Source organism: Sarcophilus harrisii, chromosome 1 (assembly GCF_902635505.1).
Source record: "Sarcophilus harrisii chromosome 1, mSarHar1.11, whole genome shotgun sequence".
Lineage (NCBI taxonomy): Eukaryota > Metazoa > Chordata > Mammalia > Dasyuromorphia > Dasyuridae > Sarcophilus > Sarcophilus harrisii.
Genome location: NC_045426.1, coordinates 564,061,111 through 564,085,742, shown reverse-complemented (window position 1 = coordinate 564,085,742; position 24,632 = coordinate 564,061,111). Strand labels below are relative to the sequence as shown.

Sequence of the window (24,632 nt, the reverse complement as noted above, 5' to 3'; positions counted from 1 at the left end):
GAAATAAGATGGGGAAAGTTTTATAGAAAGACATATTCATTTATTTGTGTCTCCTTTTGTTGTTCTTGTGACCTTTCAGAGCTATAAACAAAAGGACATTTGTTTTCTGAGTCTGCCTTGGCCAGAATACAAATTAAGGAAAGAAATGCAGACCTGGCAGACCTGGCAAACTTTAAGAAGTCAAACAAATACTTAAATTTCATAATTCTGTCTTATAACTTTTTTTTTTCTTTCAAATTTTAAGTTTTTCATCAAAACATCACTTTGTTGACTGGCCCCATATGAAGTTCTGTTCTAGTTCAAGTACCCACAACATTAAATTTCCTTTATAAATTATCTCAGTGATTAGCACTATTTGAGAAGTACTTTGTAAAAGGAACTACAACTACAGTAATACAATGTATTATTCCATCAGTATTGAAGAATGTGAGAAATGAGGAGAACAAGGAATTCTCATTGCCAAAAAATGTGCAAATAAATTATATTTTTACAAGAGGATCATGATTTACTGTCAAGACATTGTTTAGCATGAAATTCACTGGTAATTGACTAGTGATTTCCTTGAAAATTTGTATAAATCTTTATCTGTATATTTATAATCCTGCATGACTTAAAAAAAAAAAAACTCCTGTAAATAAAGTAATAAAAAATTTCAACTGGTATATTGCTCATATAAATGTGAAAAGTATACCTCATACCAACACGAACAGATTGCTTTGGCATTTGTTTCTATGATTCTTCCCTTTTCCCCATCAAAAAAACCCCAAATGTCTTTTAACCTTCAGACTGTTCTTACAGTGTGTTTTCATTTGAATCTCACATTTTATTTTTTTAAATACAAAATGATAACTGTTGAAAATAATAATTACCACCATTGATATTTACATAGGGGTTTTGTTTTGGTTTGGTTTGATTTGTTTTTTTGTTTGTAACATTTTATAGGTTGTTTCATTTTCACCCCCTCAGCAACCTGTGGAAGATAAGTTGCACAAATATTATTATCTCCATTTTGTAGATTATGAAATTGAGTCTAGAAGTGGTTAAATGCCTCTCTCCAGGTGAAGGGGGGGGGTGGAATGTTGGGCCAGAAATCCAATTTTTGAAACTACAGTATCTGAGCATTTTATCACATTCATTTTCCTGATCAAAACAGCAATTTAAAATAGCAAAGGGTATCATGTATGTATTTAGGATGGAAGAGAAAAAAAGAGGTGATATCAGTATTTTTACCATTATTCAAAAAAACCCTCTTCTATTTTACGTATTTGTGTTTCATTCTTAGAACTTGTGTTTTTGATGGCAAGAATTTTATTACCTATATAAATCACCTGCTTAATATACTCCTGGCCATGTGTGAACTTGCTTATGCTATAAAGTCTATTGGTTGCAGTATTCTGTGAAATGAAATTTGGAGATTTTTTTCAAATAATAGAGCAATCACACACAAGCACACACACACACACACAGAATCCTTGCTCCACAGTGTTTATTGTAATATGTTATATACTCAGAATTCGATTAATGATATTGATCTATAATTTAGGTCAGTTTTCAGAAATATTATTTGAACAAGCAGAATATTTCTTAGCCCATGGTAATAATACTGCTTTAGCCAACAATGAAATTTACTATTATGAGTAATTCAGAGCGACAGATATTTTTATCAAGACTTTATCCATTTTATATTTACTGATCATATTGAAAATAATAACATCAGTTTGTGGAGAACAGCACAAGAAGAAATAAAAGGGCTTTTTCAGTCATGGCAAAAACACTTAAAAGAAAAAAAAAACCAAACCTTTTACTTTTTCTACAACCAACAGACTAAATGAGACATTGCCATTTATATTTAAGTCCATTTAGGTTCACAAGTCCAAAAGCTTTGATTTAAGTGCCTACTATGTCTGGTACTGTGCTTACTAAGCCCTGGGAATAAAAAGAAAGGCAAAAAATAGTTTCTGTCCTCAAGTTGCTCACTGTCTCACTTGAAATGGATGGCTATTTTTAGAAGGAAAGAGAAAAGGAAAAAAAAAAATTAAACTTTAAAATCATAAACCTAAAGGAACTTATAAAAATGAAGACTACAAGGATTAGATAGAAATTCTATTAGAAAGGCCAATCTTGAAGAAAATGAAAACTTACAAAAATGATTTATTTTTTGCTGGAGGATACTTTGAGTATCATGCATTATTATTTTTATTTTATGTCCTATACCACCCATGATCTAGGGAAAGTTTTTATACATATTATTGAATCGATTTTAGTTGAATCATTTATCATTATTATTATCACTATTATCCATAGTGATCTTACTTTGAATATGCTTTCCCTTTCTTAGGCTACCTTACTCTCATTCAACATATAAATGATTTTGCTTTCATTTTAGAAGATCCCCAGTACCTTTGCTTCCCCCATCAACATTCAAATCAACAGAAATTGTTATCTATTTAATGTTTCTTGGTTGTGAGGGAGATACAAAGATAAGACATTCCCACTAAGATGCTGACCATATACCTAAATGATTATGGTATAAACTATTATATATTAAATACAAAAGACATAAGAGAGGTAAAAGGAAACAGTCCTTGTTTTTGACAGCAGTCACTTCCAAACATAGGAGATCAGAAAAACTTTCTTGGAGATGGTACATATAAAGGATACTCCTTCCTCCCTCTCCCTCCTCTCCCCACTCCACCCCTCCAATTCCTGGGAACCTTCTGTCTAAACTCTAGAAACTGTCTGTGCCGCTATACTGAAATGAAGATAGTTGGCTTGTGCTATTTCACCTTGAACAAAGACCTTCATGTAGTAAAATTTCCCTTTTAATGAAATTTTAATCAGGTCAGGAGTAAAAAACTACCATGGCCAATTTGACAATGGACAAATTCAGTTGGAATAAGAGAATTGAAACTACCTAGAATTTTAAAATATTTTGAAAATGATTTTTTTTGGGGGGGGTATAAGAGATGACTTTTAAGATGGAGTAAAGATCTGAATAAAAACATTAAACAGTTTTCCAAATGGACAATTCCTGCTTTTTTTTTTTTTAGATAAAGCCTACCTCTTTTGCGGAAAGCTTATTACTAAAAAAAAAAAAAGTTCATCATCATCTGAGTTACTCATTTCCTTATAAAGCATATGTGAATTCTTTGAAACTAAGCTATGACTGAAAGATATCCTCAAAATTAATGCTAATACAGAATGAATCATAAGTAAACATAATGGTTATCAAAATAATATAAGAAATTGTGTTTTGTAGAATTAGGGCTGGAAAGAACCTTAGAGATAATCTAGTCCAAACTGTTTGGTTTAAATAAGAAAAAACTGGCCTACAAAAGTTAAATGACTGGCTCAAGCTCACACAGGTAATAAATGAAAGAAACAGGAATTGATTTTAGTTCCTTTGACTCCAAAGCCTGTGTATCTTTCTAAAAACTGGGTTATTTGGTAATACTAATTGAGTTGTTATAGAATTTGATCTTTTCACAGAAGGTGACATTTATCCCTTCTCAACATTTTCTCCTGCTGCCCTCCTCACCCCTTGACCCCCAATTATCCTGGCTTTATTTCTGTTTGCACCACCTCCAGTATTCTTTTTTTCCCATTTGGACACTATGGAGGTCTCAGAACAGTTACATTTGCCAAAAGTTTGCCACAATAAACTCTTCCCTCACTATCCCCAAATTAAGAGCCACTGGTTCTCAACTCAGGCCAGCGAGCCTGTCTTCCCAGTTCCTTCCCAGCCTTTCATTGATACTGATGATCTCTAATGGAGCTTCACCCACAGGCCTAACCCGAATCTTCTGAGGATTCACCTGAGAACCTGAAACAAGGAATTGTATTGAAACAATGAACCATTGAGACATAAAGATTGCTGTAGCTCCCACACTGTCACTCACATGAAACATTAACTCTCCATTTTCCACACACTCAAATTCCAGTCCATATTTAAGCCACAAATACGCAGGGCTTGCTACTGTCTACTGCTTCTGCTGCTTCTTGTTCTCATTCTTCTTTTCTCTTTTTCTCTCTCCTTTTCTTTCTCTTTTTCCTTCTCTTCACCTTTTTCTCCTGATTCCTCTTTCTTCTCTCTCCTTCTTCTCCTCCCCCCCCCCCCCTTATCTTCCTTATCTCTCCCACTTTGAAACTATACTTAATCCATGCTGATTTGAATGGAAACTTGCTTTGTTTTCACCTCCCTTTAGGCTCCCTGATATTAGAGGCACACCATATTAGTTCCTTTTTTGGTACAGATGCTCAATCAACTTTAGTTTTATTATACCTTAGAATTCTTAAAGTCAAGTAACTTAGCAGCCTCAGCTTTATCCTGTTAGCAGGGATCAGCTGAGAAGCTTGTTTCTACTCATGTCAATTCTCCTCCTTGATATTTTATTATAACTGGAGGGACACAGGAGTAATTCACTACTATGATTATCGTGAGCCCTGTCCTTTAAGGCAGGGTTGACACTGTGTAAGATGGCCTCATCATAAACTTCTGCTGTCACCACTTTGACAGTTTATCAACTATTAGCAACTCATGAGTTAACTGGATGCTATTATTTTTGGCAAGAGAACTGCTGTCATCTTTGATAAATTTGAGCATTTCAGCAGATCACCTGATTCAAGTTGTCACTGCAGAGCAAATGGATAGGTGAAATAAGTGAAATAAATGATCTTTGTGAGCAACTGCACGACATGTTAATTCAGAAGCATACCATCTTAACTGTGAACAGCATTTGAAATTAAGTTTTATAACTTATTATGAATTCTTAAAACAGGCTTTTATAGTACATTATTCCCATTAATTATTATTTGCTAATATCATCTTTCTGCATAAGTACTTCATAAATACTTTCTTCATTTTTTGAGGTAGATACTTTCATTTTACAACTATGCTGAATAGATGCAAGTCTCTTAGTAATAAAAGTAACTTACAATCTAGCAATGTCTTTATTTCTCCAAGAAGAATGGCTGGGAGTCCATATTAGCTTATTTTGTTTGGGGGGGGGGGGATATTTGACTTAATCTCTTCCTTCTAGAGTTTTTTGTATTCAGAGAGGAAGAATTAGGTTGATCTTTTTGCCATAGTATTCCATCACAATTTAAGAAAATTGTGAAACAACTAAAAACCTAGTACTGTGTGAAATCATTTTATATCACAAAGAATCTGATTTGGGAGGAACTTCAGAGCTCATCTAACCCAGCTAGTGCCTAAAAAAGAATACTTACCATCTACATTTTCCCAGCAAGTGGCTAATCAGCATTTTCCACGAAGAGCTCAGGAGAGTGATACTCTCCTGATTTGGTGTAGAATCTGATCTTCACAGAAGGTGATATTCATCCCTTCTCAACATTTTCTGAGAGAGACACTGCCTCCAGGGCAGTTCATTTTACCTTTGATTAGCTCTATTTTTTAGGAAGTTTTTCCTTAGGACTAACCTAAATCACTCTCTTGGCAGTTTTCACCTGCAACTCTAGATTCTGCCCTCCAAGGTCAACCTTTGGCAGCTCTTCATGTACTTGAAAACAGCTCTTATTTCCTCTGAATTCATATTGTCTCTTCAATGAAAGGTGAAATTGATTCCATAGGCCACATAGAAAAGCAGTTCCATGACTAGAATGACAACTTTTGTTGGTCCTTAAAATTATTACAACTCAGAGTTGGAAGGAATTTTAGTTTAATCCAAGGTTTCTTAGCATTTTTAGTGTCCTGGATATCTAGTTGGGTGAAACTTGTGGACCATTTTTAGAATAATGTTTTTAAATGCATAAAATAAAATGATCAAAAAAGAAATTGATTACACTGTACTGAATTACAGTTATCAATTATATATTTTAAAGAACATCTTAAATTAAAACTCCTTGTCTAATCTGATATTTATTAGAGTTGAGGACCTGAATGGTTGTCAGTTACTTTTGATTTGATTGTGATATGCTTATACTTTTAAAAACTATTCTCAGATGTCCTGTTTGAGTGGGTTTGATTGTACTTCTCTTCCCTCTTTCCACTATGTTTTCTTTGTGCAGATTCATTGGAACCTCATAATAGTGTTAATGAGATGTAGCATTTATTAGGACTTGTCATTATTGTCCCTCTGCTAGAAGTTGGTGGTACAATCCAGTGCCTACTCAGACTGAGTATACAATTTAATAGCAAACATTAATAATAACATCTAGCATTTACCAAGCACCTATTATGTGCCAAGCATTGAGGTAAGTACTCTAAAATTATCTCATTTAATCCTCATAATAACTGTGAGAGGTAGGTGCTGTAATTATTTCTATTCATAGATGAGGTCACTGAAGCAGAAGTTAAATAATGTGTCTAGGGTCACAAAGCTAGTAATGTCTGAGATCTGATTTGAACTCAGATATTCCAAATTTGCTTTATCCATGAGTCATCTATGTGCCCCAGTTTGCTAGGTCTGCTTCTTTAATACCAATTTTCTCATGCTCTTTAAATCAAGGTTTATTTTAGGAGGAAACTCAAACGTTCTGATGATCTGTATCCAAAGACATCTTTACAAAGGTGGAGCCAAGATGGCAGAGTGAGGCAGGAAGTCACCTTGCTCTCCCCCAAACAGCTCCAAATTCCTTTAAATAACAATTCTAAACAAATTGTAGAGTGAAAGAATGCCTCAAGAGATAGAGTAGAGCATTTTCCAGCCAAAAACAATTTAGAAGGTCATCAAGAAAGGTCTGTGACACAAAAAGTCTAAAGCACAATGCTAGTGCAGGCTGAGCCAGCACACCCCTGGCCTAGCTCTGGTCTCAGCTCCAATCCCAGTTCCAGCCCAACATAGGCAAAACAAGAACAAGTATAGGTACTTCTGAATCAGTGACAGTATTGGTGGCTTCTAGGAAGATCAAAACATATTTAGAAGAAGATAACAAAGTTAAAGTTTTTAATCCAAAGCCTCCAAAAAAAAATTGGTTTCAGCTGGGAAAAACTCTAAACTCGTATTTAAATAACAAATGAGAGAAATAGAGGGGAAAATAGGAAGAGAATTGAGAATGGTACAAAAGAAAATACAAGAAGCTAATGAGGAGAAAAATGTTTTAAAAAGCAAAATTGGCCACAGGCACAAAAGGAGACACAAAAGCTCTTTACCCTGCATCCACAAACCCACAAAGAATCCACAGATAAGTTTCAGGTTATCTATGTATTTGTATGGGTAGAAATTACATTTTCATTTCAACACAAATGTTTTCCTTTGTAAATTGTATGCAATTTATTTCATACAGTTAATAGCATCATTCTGAGAAGGCTTCATAAGACTCCCAGAGGAACATGACACTAAAAAAAGGACAAAAAAAGTACCAGTCATGCACTGAAAAAATTATTGGTGCTACAATGAAAGACAATTTAGATGTCCTAATTCCTACGGAGGCCCTTAGCTTTGTTGATCACTTGAAATTCTGAAGGACTGACTTGTGAAACTGAAGTCTTTGAGGTTTGTGTTCAACCACATGGTTTGTGTTCAAGGAGACTTTGTTCTTGATGCTGCTAAAAAACAGAATGAAGTTCCATCTAGCAGATAAGCTGGCAAGTGGGCAGATGGACTAGCATGTTCTTGTTGCTGCATTCTCTTTTTCTGTGTGAGTCATATGTATAAGACAAAGCAGCAAGGGACTGTTTTGAATGTAGAAGTGATACAAAAAGTGCTGAAAAGTGATTTAATTAGATCCATTGTGAGTGTTTCAGAGTTAAAACAGTAGTTTTTTTTTTTCCTTTGGCTTTTTTTTTTTCTTTGTATCATCTTTTAGGGAACTTAGAGGAAAAAGTTCTGAGTCTAAAATGGCATTAGCAAGTAATAATTATTTGTACCACAATGACTTTGGGCATTTAACTATAGTTAGTGGGCAAAAGTGCTTTCTTTAAAGCCTAGGCATGATGGGTCCTTACAACAACTGTAGTTTTGTTCCAAATGTGGAACCAAATGATGTTATTGATTCTAAAAATATTTAAAATTATTCAAAATTATAATTTTATGGAATCTGAAAAATTATCATGCCATTTTAGTAGATTGACACGTATAATAATAATAATAATACATTTTATTATATATGATGTAAGATATCATCATATATAGTATTTAATTATATATGCTAAGTGAATTTTACTTTGAAATTTTTCATTCTTTGCGTTTATATCCTAATACAGTATATGAGATATATGTTAGGTGCTTAATAAATGTTTGCTTATTGATTGAGACTGGGCACCAAATTTTAGAACATTGAAGATCAAGATGAGGTCAGACAGGATGGGGTGGTGGACTGCCAACCATGTCAGGTGAATTGAAAGAAATGGTAATCCTTATCCCTGAGAAAACAGATGGACCTTCATAGTTGTCTTTCAAATATTTGAAAGAACTATCATCTTGAGTTTTTTGGCTTAGAAGCCAAAAGGAGTAATGGAGTTCATCAGATTTACAGGGTTTTTTTTTTAGGGCTTTATCACTTTCTAAGCATCTTTTCCCAAATAACCAGCTACTAGCTTTGCAAAATATAGGGCTTATAAGGTATGGAAAACATGGGACCTTTACACATTATATTTCTCTTCATATCTAAGTTATATCTATGTATATATGGTGGAGCAGATGGGGCAAAAAGAGTTCTAAAGTTTATGAGTTAAATATGCAACTGTAGGGTGATTATATCATGCTATAAAAATGAGCAGTAATTTAAGATACCGTATAAAGAAATCGGAGCAAGTAGATGTATATGAAAAGTAAGCCTGTGTGTTTTTGCAATTTCTTGTATTTGGGGATTTCTGACTTTTTGGCTCAAGAGGAGGGAGAAGTGTGATAAAGTCTCTGAGTCTCACTAAGCATAATAATGCCAAAGTTTAATGCTGATTATAGCCTCTAAACTTTCATGACATTTTAATCACTGGTCAGCTGACAGTATTCACTGACAGCTGCTACTCTGAAAAAAGCAGGAAAAAACAACAACACTTGTTTTGCAAAACTTTTGACTTGCCATGATACTTTATCTCTGTGCTGGGTCACATCAATCTGTATTGTATACGATGATTACCAGACAGTCAATCAGTTGTGCTGTGTTAGAGCCAGAAATCAGTAGCATTCCCACTTACTGCCTGTTTCCCACTCATTGTGAAGCTTGTGCCCCTATCACTTGATAGACCTGGAAAGGAAGTACCGAGGAAGTGAATGCCACTGCTGGTTCAGAATGTTCCAGTGTGGTTGGAAAGTTTGAGAAACGGGCTGGGTGAGAAGAACAAGACCTTATTGACAGGGTTCAATCCTGGTCACGTCTGTTTCACATCAACTCTCTAAATAATCACAGCTTCTCCCCTTCCCCCTTTTCTTTTTCTCTCTCTGAAGCATTAGCACTTTCACCTCTGCTTTTTTTTTTTAAACAGATTATGAAATTATGGTAAAACAGAGCATTTTTACTTTTTTCAATCCAAGAGAATTATAAAATGTGTAAATTACAAGATTACTTGCTTTAAAAAAGAAAAAGATCTTCTTTCCAAGATTTTTCTACCATATGTTTTAAAAATTATAAACGCTTCTCTACAGAAACTTTTTCTTATTCTTAGATTTATGGAATGATTGATTGTTTTAACATTTCCGTTGGTAGCATGGGCAGACTTGGCTTGTCATGGTCTAAATCAGTCAGTATCATAATTTGATTTCTGCTGCACTCTGGGCATATAAAAAACATGTGATAGTGAATATATCCTATGAGTGGGAGGAAAACTCTTTTTCCACAAAAGTCTATAAACCAGAATATTTATGTCACAGAATCAGAAGAAAATCTGGTAGAGTTTTAAAAGAACCACAAAATGTGTCCCTCATATAATGTGCTTGTTATTCTGCCTGGATTTATGTAGGATTCCTGCATTGATGTAATAAACCCTCTTCTGCTATCCTTGTCATTTTCAAAGCTCCTACATCTCAGATTCCAGTTTTAAACAAAATGACTGATATACATTCGTTCTCTAGAATATTTTGTCAGAACTTTTGAGGCTCAAAACTGTGGCTGAAGAATCTAAAGAAAATGGTACTATCCCTTCTGTTTCTTTCTTGGTTTTAAACAAAATTCAAATTTATATTTTAAGGTTTTGGATAGTTAGGGTTTCTCACCTCTGTGGTTTTATAAAAATTGGGAGTGGTTCGAAGGAAAGGAAACTACTAAATGCTGAAAAAAATATTAGGGATTGAAAAATGTCAGATTATTTTTGATTGAGAAATATTATTTTCGAAGGAAGGTATGTAATTTTTTAATAGTATTGAAGTCATTGTTTAGAACAATGATTTCCTGACTTTTAACATCTTTTTTTTCTGTTTGCTTAATTTTACAACTTTGGAACATATATTTTGTGTGGATTTTTAAAGAAACTTTACTATTTTTACCTCTTATCTGGCCTATTATAATAGCCTCTAAATTAGTATCTCTCTTCCTAGGTTTTCCTTTCTCTAACCCAGCCTGTTTGTTAATTGCATATTTCATTTTCCCTTCACTTATTTGGTGTATTGTAACAGTTGCCAAACAAGACACTTTGTCTCTATTCTTTCCTTTTCCTCATATGTCCTTTACATTGTTTCCAAAATGATCTTTCTGAATTCTGAGTGTGATGGTCAGTGTAACACTTAACAATTGAAGAGGACTAATGATGAATATACAATACTTATTTTCTGCCAGAGAGGTGAAGGAGTATGTATATATGTATGTATATGTGTGTGTGTGTGTGTGTGTGTGTATGCATTTATGTGTATATGTGTATGGGGAGATGTTTAGATACACACACACACACACACATTTTTTTTTTTTTTTTTGATGGTACGATCGAGGCAGAAATTTGTTATTTGATTGTAGTTGTTTATAACAAGGATTTTGTTTTGTTTTGTTTTGTTTGTTCTTATTTGAGGATTAAGGGAGAAAAGATAGGTATTTGCTGATTGAAAAAATATATAAATAATCCCCAATCCCCTCAATGCCCGAAATTATCTTTTTTTTTTTATTACATAAGCCTACTAATTTTACTATCCTGCTCAGAAAACTGAAATGACCCCCTATTATCTAAGGAAATGGTCCCCAGACTTTTTTGAGTTTGATGATTCCTTTACAATATTTAAGAAATATTCTAACTCCAACATGATAGCAATGTTTTTGGTATAATTTGAGATATAATGATAAATAGCTACTATGAATTTAGTAATGCCTTCAAATGAATTTGTATTTCATTTTCTCTTTCATCTCCCTGTATTTGAAATACAGTAATAAGTATATGTGTGAAACATTTATTCAGTCTAAAGAGTGTGTATTTACTTAATCATCTTCTATTAAGCCTCTTGTGAACAGGAAGTACTTGCTTTTTTTTTTTTTTTTAAAGTATCTTCAGTTCTTTGCACAGAGTGAATGCTTTTTTAATTAGGGAGATGTAGTTAGTGCAATTGTATCCTTTGGGAATGAGGTCCTTAAGTTGGGAACTACTGACTTGTTGGGCAAAATATAGACTCCTTAAAGTTCAAAAACCATCTGTCCCTAATGTACCTTTTCAGTTTTGTCATATTACTCCCTTTCGTGTACTCTATGCTTTAGCCAGATTGCTCTGTTATCCTTGAATTTGATTTACTGCCCCCTACGTCTTACATTTCTTTTTACCTGGAATAAGTTCTCATCTTATCTCTGCATTCCTGAATCTTCTTCCTTCAAGACTCACTTTCTGTGCTACCATGTCTATTAAGCCTCTTTCCCTTCCAAAGGTTCTTTTCCTTCTTAAAATTTCCCAGAGTGTGTATCCTTTGCCTTATTCAACTTTGCCTCTATCCTTATAATATACTCATCAGTGTTCAGATGGCATCCTTCCTAGTGGAACAGGATAAGAATGTGGCATTTCTACCACTGGTATCAATGTAGTACAGTGGTAGGAACAACAACTTCTTTGGATCAGAACTCAGAGCTTCCTGACATGGATATGACCTCGTACAAGGAACTAAATGGGTTCCTCTTCCTCTACAGTTAGGATCCTATGGTTCTACACACTGAGTGCTTAATAAATGTTCATTGTTGATTATAGTCCTTGAAAATATCTTAAGATATTACAAAAGGAATTTTAAAAATTACTATTTTGACTGACATCTTCCTATCTGTCATAGTTATTTTTTTTAGATTTTCATAAACAATTGCTGAGCATTAATGTTACTGGAGTATCCATCATTTTTATATATGATAGTCATTGTGTATGACCTGTCTAAATCATTAATTTAAAAGACAGAGGAATTAGTTTTCTCCTAATTAAAAAGAGGAAGATGGCTCTCATTTTAATTTCATCAACTGTTATAGTTAAAAAATGCTTTTCTTGAAGTGTTTGGTCTTTTGCAAATGGCCATGCTTACCATTATATATCTAACATTTTCCTATTTCTTTTCTCTTCCCAGGATGGTTCGTATTTGGCTGAATTCCTTCTGGAAAAGGGTTATGAGGTGAGTGACTAAATGAGCAAGCATAGCTGATGGAATCATTGGACCCAGCAGTCTCTTGCTTCCTCTGCTGCTGTCCTCCAGTGTGCGTGTTTTCCACTGGAACTCTGATAACAAATCAAAGCTCTATTAAAGAATGGCCTGTAATCATGCCAGCTCATTGTGCTATTTATCTTCTGGTGTCCACTGGTGGCTTCCCTCTGCTCCTGGGGTTTTAACTGCTCTGCACACTTCCCACAGTCTCAGATAAAGCAGCAAACCTATGCAAGTCAAAGCTGAAAAGAATTAAGGGATAATTTATGATGTAATACATCACTTAAAAAACACTCACAATGAAGTCACTTTTAATTCGGAATTTGCATAAAGCAATAAAACCCTGCCTAATCTGTATTAGACTAATATGAAAATTTTAAACCTAGAAGTTGCTGCTTCTATTTATTTGAGCCTCTTATTTTTATGGCAATCCTGAGAAGTGTTTTGTTGTATTTGTTGTATTCTTTGTTCTTAATTAACATATTGTATTCTGTGTTCTTAATTTTACAATTTCAGTGCTTACAAAATAAGTTTTATTTACCTATTTGATATCAGCAGTTTGTCATGTTGCATTTGTTTTAATATTGTTATGCATGGATAATTAATTGTAAGAGTTCCTTTTATGTTAATAACACCCCAGATTGTTATTCTGTATAAATGTGGAAACGTATAGGATGGCTCATGTATTTTGATACTCTGTAAATGTTTGCGTTGAAAAATGTTGGATTGTATATCTATTAGAAACATTTTAGTTGCAGATACATTTCCTAAATGTACCAAATTAAATTTGTTAAATTTAAAATGTATTAAAAACCAAAGAGATTTTTTTTAAAACCCCAAAACCTTTTACATGCTACAAATCATGGCAGTCTATGTAGAAATATATTATTTCTTTTCCATGTCTCTTGATAATACTGTCTATCTTGTTGATTCACATTCCCCCTCATTAATTGTCTTCACAGTTCCTCTGATCCCTCCTTCTCTCCCACCCACAACCATGGATTCCTTCTGAAAAGCAACACCTGCTCAATATTTGTATTGCTAGTATATTGCACATAAATGGTCAATAAAAGTTTCTTGAATTGGAAATATACATCTCTTTACAGCATGCCCAGCAAATGGTCATCATCATGCCTCTGCTTTCATACCTTAAGTTAGGAGGAGTTACTGCCAGAGACAGCACATTACAATTTCATTTGGTTTTAGTTGTCAGGGACTTTTTCCTTTTACTGAATTTCTTTGTCAATCAATACCTTCTATTCCTTGTTTCTAATTCTATCTTCAATTTTAGTTTTACCAAATTTAATACTCAGCCTTAGAACATAGCTACTCATTTTCACTTTTTATTGTTCTTTGCTTGCATTTTATTTCTCATTTTTTCCCTTTTTGATCTGATTTTTCTTATGCAGCAAGATAATTGTATAAATATGTATACATATATTGTATTTAACATATATTTTAACTTGTTTAACATATTACTTGCCATCTAGGGGAGGTAGTGGGGGGAAGATCTTTAAGATCTTTAGTCAGTTTTTTTTTTTTTTTCCCAAGGTAAAAGGCTCAAGTTCTCTGGGTAATTTGCTTTCTGATTTAATCTAACATCTCCTCAGAACTTAGAGAGCAGCTGGTTAGACAGGTTGCCTGCTGAAGTTCCAACCCACCTCCTCTTATTACTTTCTGAACCCTTTTTGGGAGGCCCTAATGTGAATTGTAGCAGTACATAGATATATCCATTCTAAATGTGTGTATATTACTTTAAGATTGCAAAGCACTTTACATGCATTATATTGTTATGGAGTAGAGACTCACATATACTATTCTAAGATTCGTTGAAGAATTGAGAATAATTTTTCTTGAGAAAGGAAGACTTTGGGGATGGGAGGGTCATGATAACTCCTTTCATATAGTTCAAGTTTTTGATTTTCTTTTTTTGTTTGGGCACAGAGAGTAAAACTTAGAGTAGTGGGTACTCCAAGATAACCAAATTTTGGTTGGATGTAAGAAAAAAATCTTCCTTAAAATGAAAATTTTCCTAAAGTGGAAACAGGCTCTTGGGAAAATCATGGTTTCTCCAATTTCTGAATGTCCTCCAGAGGAGGCTGAAGATCTTCTTTTCAGGATTGTTTTGGAGGTATTCTTGTAGACATCTTTTCATGACCTATGGTTTAGGGTTACTTTCAACTCTGAGGTCACCATTTTTGTGAAATAGTTTTTACCCTTGAAAAGATTCTACTCCATCTGGAAACTAGTAAAATGCATATAAAACATGACTTGAAAAATTACAAATTGGTTTTCAAAATTATAAGTAATAGAGTAAAACTTGAATCTATGTCATGGTTGTCTTTCAAGAAGACTATTCATTATCATCAGTTATTTTTAAAATGCTGAAGATTTATGTGGATTTATTTTGTATCCTCATAAATCATCAGCATTTAAAAAATAACCGATGATAATATAAAATATTTGGGAATCTACATGCCAAGGCAAAGTCAGGAACTATATGAACACAACTACAAAACACTTTCCACACAAATAAAGTCTGATCTAATCAGTTGGAAAAATATCAAATGCTCATGGGTAGGTCAAGCTAATGTAACAAAAATGACACTACTATCTAAATTAATCTACTTATTCAGTGTCTTACCAATCAAACTCCCAAGAAATTATTTTATGGATCTAGAAAAAATAATAACAAAGTTCATCTGGAAGAAAAAAATGTCAATAATTTCAAGACAATTAATGGAAAAAATGCAAATGAATGTGGCCTAGCTGTGCCAGATCTAACACTATATTATAAAGCAGCAGTCATCAAAACCATTTGGTACTGACTAAGAAATAGAATAGTTCATCAGTGGAATAGTTCACAGGACAAAATAGTCAGCAACTATAGTAATCTAGTGTTTGACAAACCCACAAACCCCAGCTTTTTGGATAAAAATTCACTATTTGATAAAAACTGCTGGGAAAATTGGAAACTAGTATGACAGAAACTAGACATTGACCCATATATAACACTCTATACTAAGACAGAGTCAAAATGGGTTCATGATGTAGCCATAAAGAGTGATATGATAAGCAAATTAAAAGAACAAAGTATAGTTTATTTCTCAGATCTGTAGAGAAGGAAGGAGTTTGTGGCCAAAGAACTGGAAATCATTATTGAACAAAAAATAAATATTTTGATTACATTAAGTTTAAAGATTTTGTTCATGTAACACTAATACAGACAAGATTAGAAGGGAAGCAATAAACTAGAAAAACATTTTTTATATTCAAAGGTTCTGATAAAGATCTCAATTCTAAAATATATAGAGAATTGACTCAAATGTATAAGAATTCAAGCCATTCTTCACCTGATAAATAGTCAAAGGATATGAGCAGACAATTTTCAGATGAAGAAATTAAAACTATTTCTAGTCACATGAAAAGGTGCTCTAAATCACTATTGATCAGAGAAATGCAAATTAAAATAACTCTGAGGTACAACTACATACATCTCAGATCGACTAAGATTACAGGAAAAGATAATGATAAATGTTGGAAGGGATGAGGGAAATCTGGGACACTGATACATTATTGGTGGAGTTGTGAACTGATCCAACCATTCTGGATGTCAATTTGTAACTATGTCCAAAGGGCTATCAAAACATACATCTCCTTTGATCCAGCAGTGTTTTTACTAGAGATCTTAAAAGAGGGAAAGGGACCCACCTGTGCAAAAATGTTCGTGGAAGCTCTTTTCATAGTGTCAAGAAACTGGAAACTGAGTGCACGCACATCAGTTGGAGAATGGCTGAATAAATTATGGTATATGAATGCTATGGAATATTACTGTTCTATAAGAAATGGTCAGCGGGATAAGTCTGGAGAGACTTATATGAACTGATGCTAAGTGAAATGAGCAGAACCAGGAGATCACTGCACATGCCAACAACAAGGCATGATGATCAATTCTGATGGACATGGCTCTTTTCAACAATAAAATGATTCAGGCTAGTTCCAATGATCTTGTAATGAAAAGAGCCATCTGTACCCAGAGAAAGGACTGTGGAAACTTAGTGTGGATCACAACATAGCATTTTCACTCTTTTTGTTGTTGTTTGCTTGCATTTTAATTTCTTTTTGGTTTAATTTTTTTCTTGTGCAGCAAGATAATTGTATAAATAAGTATGCATATATTGGATTTAACATATATTTTACCCTTTTTAGCATATATTAGATTACTTGCCATCTAGGGGAGAGGATGGGGGCAAAATTGGAACACAAGGTTTTGCAAGGATTAATGTTGAAAAGTTATCCACATATATCTTTTGAACATTAAAACCTTCAAAATAAATAAGTAAATAAATGCAAATTTAAGGAGGAGGAAGAGGAGGAGATTTTAGAAGTGCTGTAATGAATTGGAATGCAAGTGAAATTAGAAAGCAAACCCATTTCCTGAATAGATAATTTAGGAAGTCCCAAATTGATTAGATTGAGGTCCTGTCAGTTGCATATATTTGACTCACCTTTTTTGGGATGGCTGTTCCTTGTGTCAAATATTCTGGTGTTTCAAGCAAATGGCAGGATCCCCTTTGGACTACCATACTGTTTGTTTGCAGAAATCAATAATTGAATTGCTAATTTACCCTTTTATTGAATTTTTCTACACTTCTCAAGTGATATGTATGGCTTTTGGGATCCATCAAAGAAAATATGCCTCAAAGAGAAATCTGTGCTTTCAGGAATTTGAGTTTAAATTAAAATAGTTTTTTCTTTTATTAACTATTAAAGCTTTTTTTTTTTTTTTTTTTTTTGAACTATTGTCTAATATGACTGTAGGGGTTCAATTCAAATAGACTTTTCTCTGATATTGAGTCCTTTAAGAAATTTTTCTTTTAATCCACTTAATTGAATATGACATAAAATTTATTTATCATCAAACATATACTCTGATCTATTTTAAAATAGATCATTGATTTTACTTGAGTTTGTGGATGTTGAATGATTATATTTTTTAATGCTTTGACCAAATCATTTAAAATATTGCCTTCAGTTATAAAGGAAAAACTTATTGTATGAGTTTCCACCCCTTCTCCCCAACTCTGTTCCTTCCAAAAGAAAACCCAACCAAAGCCCAAATCCTTTAAAAACATTAACATTCAGAAATCCCATCTTTATCAAAGAAATAAAGAAGAAGTGAAGTTCACTAATCCTACATTCTTAACCAGATTATCAAATTTATACACAGTTGTTTCACCTCTATCACAGAAAGCCTCAGCTGTGGTTAGTCCTGTTGCAAATTTAGCTTATGATAATATCTATGTCATGGATAAATGTTTTGTAAGACCCGCCTCTGACTTGTATCAGAATTGATATGTAAACATATCACATGTTTTATCTTTTTGAGATAGTAATATTTGATCTTATTGATTAAGGTCAAAAATGTGATATGACAGTTTGTAGTATCTTAGTATTGCTTTTCATTGCAAAAAGTTTGGTGACCTGTCTTTAGTCTTTTGATTTCTTATTTTCCAGACAAAGAAATTTTCTCTTTAAGTGATGAGAATCCTTAATTCAAGAGGAGGAAAACTTATGATTAAAACTTTAATATGTGTACTTGGAATTTTTTTTAAAAATCCCTAACTTGTGAATTAATTATAATTGTTTATAAGTTTATATTTTGTAAATTTGGGAAAAATAAAAGCAAAGGACTTAATGATCTTTTTCTTTCCATGTACATATTTCTAAAAGATGTGATTTAAAGCTGTACAGTTGTATTTGGTTTGTAGTTGTTCAGCTATGTTCAATTCTTTATGACCCCAGAGACCATAGCATGCCAAGCTCTTCTGTCTTACACTATAACTTGAAGCCTGTCAAAGTTCATGTTCATTGTTTCCATGAAACTGTCTGTCCATCTCATCCTTTGCTGTTCTCCTTTTCTATATTCTATATAATGTTTCTTAGTTTTCAATGTTTCTGTTGTGAAAACTCAGAGTAATGAGCTGTGCCCCATATAAGTATCATATTTAATGAGCTTTTTTGGTATTAATCCTTTAAAAAAAATACTTTAAAAGTGTTTTGGCTAAATTGTCAAACAGAATATTTAGCTATAATTAGCAAAATTAAAATGTTTCAAGGAAAAATAGTGCTGTTAGCATCACAACATTTAGATTTGAAAAGTTTTAAGTTAATATAAAATTTTGTACAATATGTGTTACATATAAAAATGACACCAATATTTGTATTCAGAATTATTTTTGTTCAATTTCTCTAATGACAGAGGTCTCAAACTTTTATATAAGATTAATCTAGTTTTGAAAAATGGGGAGGGGTAACTAGATGGTTCAGTGGATAAAGAGCACCAGCCCTGAAGTCAGGAGGATGTGAGTTCAGTCTGGTCTCAGACACATAACACTTCCTAGCTGTGTGACCTTGGGCAAGTCACTTAACCCCAAGTGCCTCAGCAAAAAAAAAAAGGGGGGGGGAGAAATAGTAGGCTTGGAAAAAGAGGCTTTAAGATGGTTTTTTTTTTATTTATTTATTTATTTATTTAATTTGATAGCCTTTAATTTACAGGTTATATGCATGGGTAACTTTACAGCATTAACAATTGCCAAACCTCTTGTTCCAATTTTTCACCTCTTACCCCCCACCCCTGCCCCTAAATGGCAGGATGACTAGTAGATGTTAAATACATTAAAATATAAATTAGCTACACAATAAGTATACATGACCAAAACGTTATTTTGCTGTACAAAAAGAATCAGGCTCAGAAATATTGTACAATTAGCTTGTGAAGGAAATAAAAAATGCAGGTGGGCATAAACATAGGGATTGGGAATTCAATGTAATGGTTTTTAGTCATCTCCCAGAGTTCTTTCTCTGGGCGTAGGCTGGTTCAGTTCATTACTGCTCCACTGGAAATGATTTGGTTGATCTCGTTGCTGAGGATAGCCAGGTCCATCAGAACTGGTCATAAGATGGTTTTTTAAAAAAGAATCTACTAGATATTTTATGGAAGACTTTAAAAGTAAATCAGATATTGAAATTAAAGCTGCCATTCTAGGCTTGGCATTTATCCAGCTTGTGACAATTTGACATTAACACTGGCAATACAAAAAGAATAATCTTTGCTTAAGGAGGAAGCAGAATCAGATCTTAAGCATTTCCCCTTTTCTTTACCATCACACTGGTACATATTCTTGTTTTAACTGTTTTTATTATTGTAGTTTATTCAAGGTTGAAATTTTAAATGCCCTCTTTTCACTCATATATTCTAGAGAATAGGATTCTGCCTGAAGCTTCTGCTTACTTGGATTCTGTGATGTCAGCAATCTTTTCTTTCCTGCTTGCATCTGGTGTGTCTCATTTTTGATAACTGATCCACCCCTTTCCTTTTTTCTATCACATAAAGCTTTTATGCCATCTTTCAATTTACAGAGGAGAAAAAGAAAAGTTATTATGAAAAACATCAAATTTTAGTTGGTAAATACACTGACACTCTGATCATACTTTAAAAGTCCAGAAATATTCTCTCTCAGAGAAAACAGTGTCTAAGGCAGTAGGGAAAAGGATGTTAGCATTAGGAGCCAAAGGAAGATTTGTTATGTATTAAATAGGCGGATGGTTTTTTCTCACTGATACTGCTATATGTAGTCTGTCTTCAGTTTCAGAATACAGAGATAGGCCTGTCAGCAATATTCTCTCTCTCTCTCTCTCTCTCTCTCTGTGTGTGTGTGTGTGTGTGTGTGTGTGTGTTTGGAAAATCCTAGCCTGTGGTAGCTAGAGTTAAGCTTTCATTCTGAAACCACATAATTAACCAATTACCTGTGAGGTTTGTATGTGTATGTTTTTTAAGGTTAAGAAGAGAGATCTGGAAGAACAGCCAAAAGAAAATTAGCCATTGCTACTATTTCCAATTATTTGTTCAAAAAAGGTCAACCTTTTTATTTATTTAAAAGATGTGTCCTATTCTGTTTTATATTATGCCATTATATTATACTTTTCTTTTATATAATTTACTTTCTTTCTTTTCTATAAAAACCACAACAACATAGGTCCATGGAATTGTACGTCGATCAAGCTCCTTCAACACAGGGAGGATTGAACATCTGTATAAGAACCCTCAGGCTCATATTGAAGGAAGTAAGATTTTTTTTCTAATGTATATTTTCTTTTCAAGGATACCTAGAAAGGATGACAAAAATAATTTAGCATCTAAAACCCATTTTTCACTCCTGTCAAATCTCATTTATATTTGAACTACTTGTCTGTATTGCTCATTATTTGCATGCCTTAGGAAGAGAACATTTCCTGCTTTTAAGTTGCTAGAACATCCCCCTAGGATAAAACTGAGATTGGATTCCTAAAAGTAATAGAACTTTTTTGGGGTAGAAGGGGCTTTGCTACCCAAGTAGGACAATGTACTCTGATGTGGAAAACTGTATCATAATGATTATCTGATGACCTATGCACTTTAAACTGTGAGGTCTCTTTTATACAAATAATAGAGAATGCTAATTTTTTGTCTTTACTGAAGTCTGACTCCAGTGTGGCACCATGATGTGGAGGTGATTCTGACTTCTCAAATGTTATCCCCATGAAAAATAAGCTCTTTGGGATCCTACTAAGCTGCAAAGGCTTTGAATATAGACCTCAATGGTCTCAGGAATTTATCAGTAAATTTGCAGGGTTCATGATCACAGAGGTGGTCTCCAAGTCAAACTCTTTTGGTCACAGTTACCAGAAACCATCTTCTAAAACATAAAAGGTTTGTATACAGTTGGGAGTATACCCACATTGTTGAAATCATCTGCATCCTTGAAATATTGGCATCATTTATTTCTCTCCCTCCCCCTTCCCCCATTATTTTTGTTCTTTTATTTTAAACTTAAGTTATTATGTTTAGTTTAAAAAGTTTAAATTCATTCATGAAGTCAAGAGCATATGATCAGCAAGTATATCAACTAAAATACATTTTAAAAAATTAAGTATCCTAATGTAAGAGGGATATCATTCATAGTAAATAAGGGCACATTTCCATATGCCCTTAGCTTTGTAAGCATCTCAACATTAGGTAGAGCAGTCAGACTTTCTTGAAGAGGACATAGCCAAATATTTAAACCTGTGCTTCAAAGTGCATTATCTCTTTGTGAAGACTACCCTGATTTTTCTGATGTGTGAGGACTGTAACCTTTAGATCTTACATAACATTTTGTTTTGTATTTCACTACTCTGTTTCTCACATCATGTCTACTATAGCTATCTATGTTGGTATATAGTCTCTGTACTTAACTGTACTTAAGTCTCCTAAGTCATAGGCTATATTTTATCCAAATTAGTTATCTCCTCCAGCTACAGGCCCAGTCCTCATAGAAGACTCATAAAATATTGTACTTTATTTAAAATGTCAAATATTCACCTTGAAAATGTTTCTGATTCTTGTGCAAAGTGAATAAGATCATTATTTCTGAATCTGGACGTAGTTCAGAGTTATGTGCTTTACTGGTTATCTGATAAATCAGTGATTACATTGGCATTCAGTCCCTCCACAGAAGCAGATTGCAACCCCTCTGTATTTTTTAATCATATGTATTTCATAAATTTTCAATGGGGAAATTCCCAGCTTTAGAAATCTTCCTCTTGGCACAATATCTAGAGTGCTGGATTTAGAGTTAAAGACTTAAGTATAAATGAAACCTAACTCCTTAGCTCTGTGACTTTGGGTAAATCATTTAACATCCTTTTGCTCCTTCTTCCTTCTTGGAGACTTTTAGGCTACTTCTTGACTTGCACAAGAAAATAACAAGATGTTTTGAAAATAATATAAAAGTTATTAGTAAATGCATTAATGTTTTAAATTATAGAATCATAAATTGAGAGTTAACAGAAACCTTAGAGATTGAGGAGATTAAGGCCCAGTGAAGTTAAGTGATTCACCTACTTCTACAAAGCTGTAATATAGCAGAGCTATATTCCAATTCCAGCCATTTTTCTGCTGTTTTATTTTATCTCATACCAGTTAGGCCTTTATAAATATTGTTAAATGTATCTAGTATATCATTTAAGTAGCCTGAAGAACCTTTAGTAGAATACTTTTTGATTGTCATTTTTGGAATTAGATCTTTTACTAAACAGGGACTATAAACTATTTCTTTTGAATTTGGGAGGAATAGAGAATAATATAATAACAGTGATACTCATAGCAGTTTGAGAGCCTCCAAACAAAAACTAGGAACAAGTACAAAAGTATTTTCCTGACCAATTTTCTTGCTGTGATTTTTTTCTTATTTAAAGGCATAGACATTTAATAGGGATTTTTTTCCCCCTCCATAATATTCAGCTTTCACATAGCATATTTCTTAGAATTTTTAATGGAAACGTGTGAGTTATGAATTATATATATCATCTGGCTCATTGCCTTGCACATAATAATAGGTTAATAAACATCTATTTAATTTAATTATAGTTCCTTGAATATAATATGAACTTACTAAATGTTTATTGAACTAATTGCATGTGATAAAATAATAGTTTTAAAAGGGTCTTTTGACATCCTCTGTGTAAGTTATTTTAAAGTACCAATTAAATTTTACTGCTAATGAGCCCATGAAAATAAATTTCCTTATTTCATAGGAGGCTCTAAACTTTCTAAATATGCTTATCTGTTTTAGTTTTTCTTAATCTCTCTTATTTCCTTTTTTTTTCCCTAATGGTATGTTCTTGAACCCTAAAGATATGAAATTACATTATGGTGATCTCACGGACAGTACCTGCCTTGTGAAGATAATTAATGAAGTGAAACCTACAGAAGTCTACAACTTAGGAGCCCAGAGCCATGTCAAAGTAAGAAGTTTTTTACATTTTAATCAAGTAGAAATACAGTAGAAAGTAGAAAGACATAGAAAGCAACTGCAAGTTCTAGAATGAAAGCCACTCCCAGAACGAGCACTCATGTTGTTTCTTGTAATTATTGAAGGCCTTTAAATATTAGAAAATTGTGATACTAATGTGGAATTATTGTTTAAAATAATTTTCTTTTTAAACATGTGGTTTCTTATTCAACAGTATAAGAAAATGTTACTACCAATTCTAAAATAGCATTATTTCATATTACATTTCTACAGTAAGCCCCAAGCTTTGATCTTTTGTTATTTTCTGTCATTTTAAATTATATTGAAGATAAAATACTTTGGAAACATCCTGGAAAATGAAATCTCAACCCATAGACTTTCTTAATATGTTTTCTTTTTAATAGGCATTTAAAGTGTTAGTTGAAAGAATAATATTGACTGAGAAAAGCTGAGTTTTGCTCTGTTGTGCTCACTGTTATTCCTTCCTGGTGAAAATTATTTCATCTTTTTCTGCCCTCAAGCTTCAACAAACTATTGTTGAATTCCTGCCCTTTTTCTCAAATTTTCCAGTAATCTCTCTATATCTTACACATTTACTTTTCAAAAACTTGGTATATTAATCCCAGGGATCCTGAGAATGTTATCCACAAAGCTCTAGGAATTTTCTCAGTCCCGGTTATTGCCTTAGTAGTATATTGCTTACTATTGGAGTAAGTAAAATAAGAGATTCAATTCCAGTCCTAGAAGTTGTTTAAGATTATTGATGGCTCTTCTAATGTACATATATATATGGAAATATATTTTAATTGGGAAAACTATACTTATTTTGCAAACTTGTCATAATTAGTTGCTGGTTTATAATTATCATCTTCCCTAGACAGGATATAATTTATCTATCATCTATGTTTCTGTTGTTAAAGGAAAAAAAAAGAAATAACATCATATGGATCCATATGGCAAATTGTGAGAAATGTAGTGGTGAAATGATTCTTCTGAATAATCATTGGTCTAAAATAATTCCATAAAACATTAGATTAATTTTTTTTTTTCAGAATGGTAGCATATACATACAAATTGATAAAGACATTTTGCTACTCACTTTAGTCTGGGAGAGTGATTTTTCCCTTGAACTGCACTGTCTGTTTCCCATTCAGACTAAAAATTGAACTGTGAACAACATTGACACATACATATATATGATGCCTTATTAGCACCTATTTCCTCTTCATCCTTTTAAAATAACTCCTCAGAATTAAAAAAGGCAATTAAAGGAAAAGACTATTCTCATAGAAAGATAGACGGTGCCCATCTT

The 24,632-nt window shown here is 33.1% G+C and overlaps 1 protein-coding gene across 1 annotated transcript in view; it reads left to right on the top strand.

Moving 5' to 3' along the window:
* Nucleotides 1-24,632, top strand: part of GMDS (GDP-mannose 4,6-dehydratase) — a 739,822-nt gene that overhangs the window by 127,628 nt on the left and 587,562 nt on the right. The window contains exons 2-4 of the mRNA XM_031946945.1: nucleotides 12,411-12,455; nucleotides 20,525-20,612; nucleotides 23,203-23,312. Of these exons, the coding sequence (XP_031802805.1) occupies nucleotides 12,411-12,455; nucleotides 20,525-20,612; nucleotides 23,203-23,312 (243 nt within the window). The remainder of the gene's footprint in view (nucleotides 1-12,410; nucleotides 12,456-20,524; nucleotides 20,613-23,202; nucleotides 23,313-24,632) is intronic.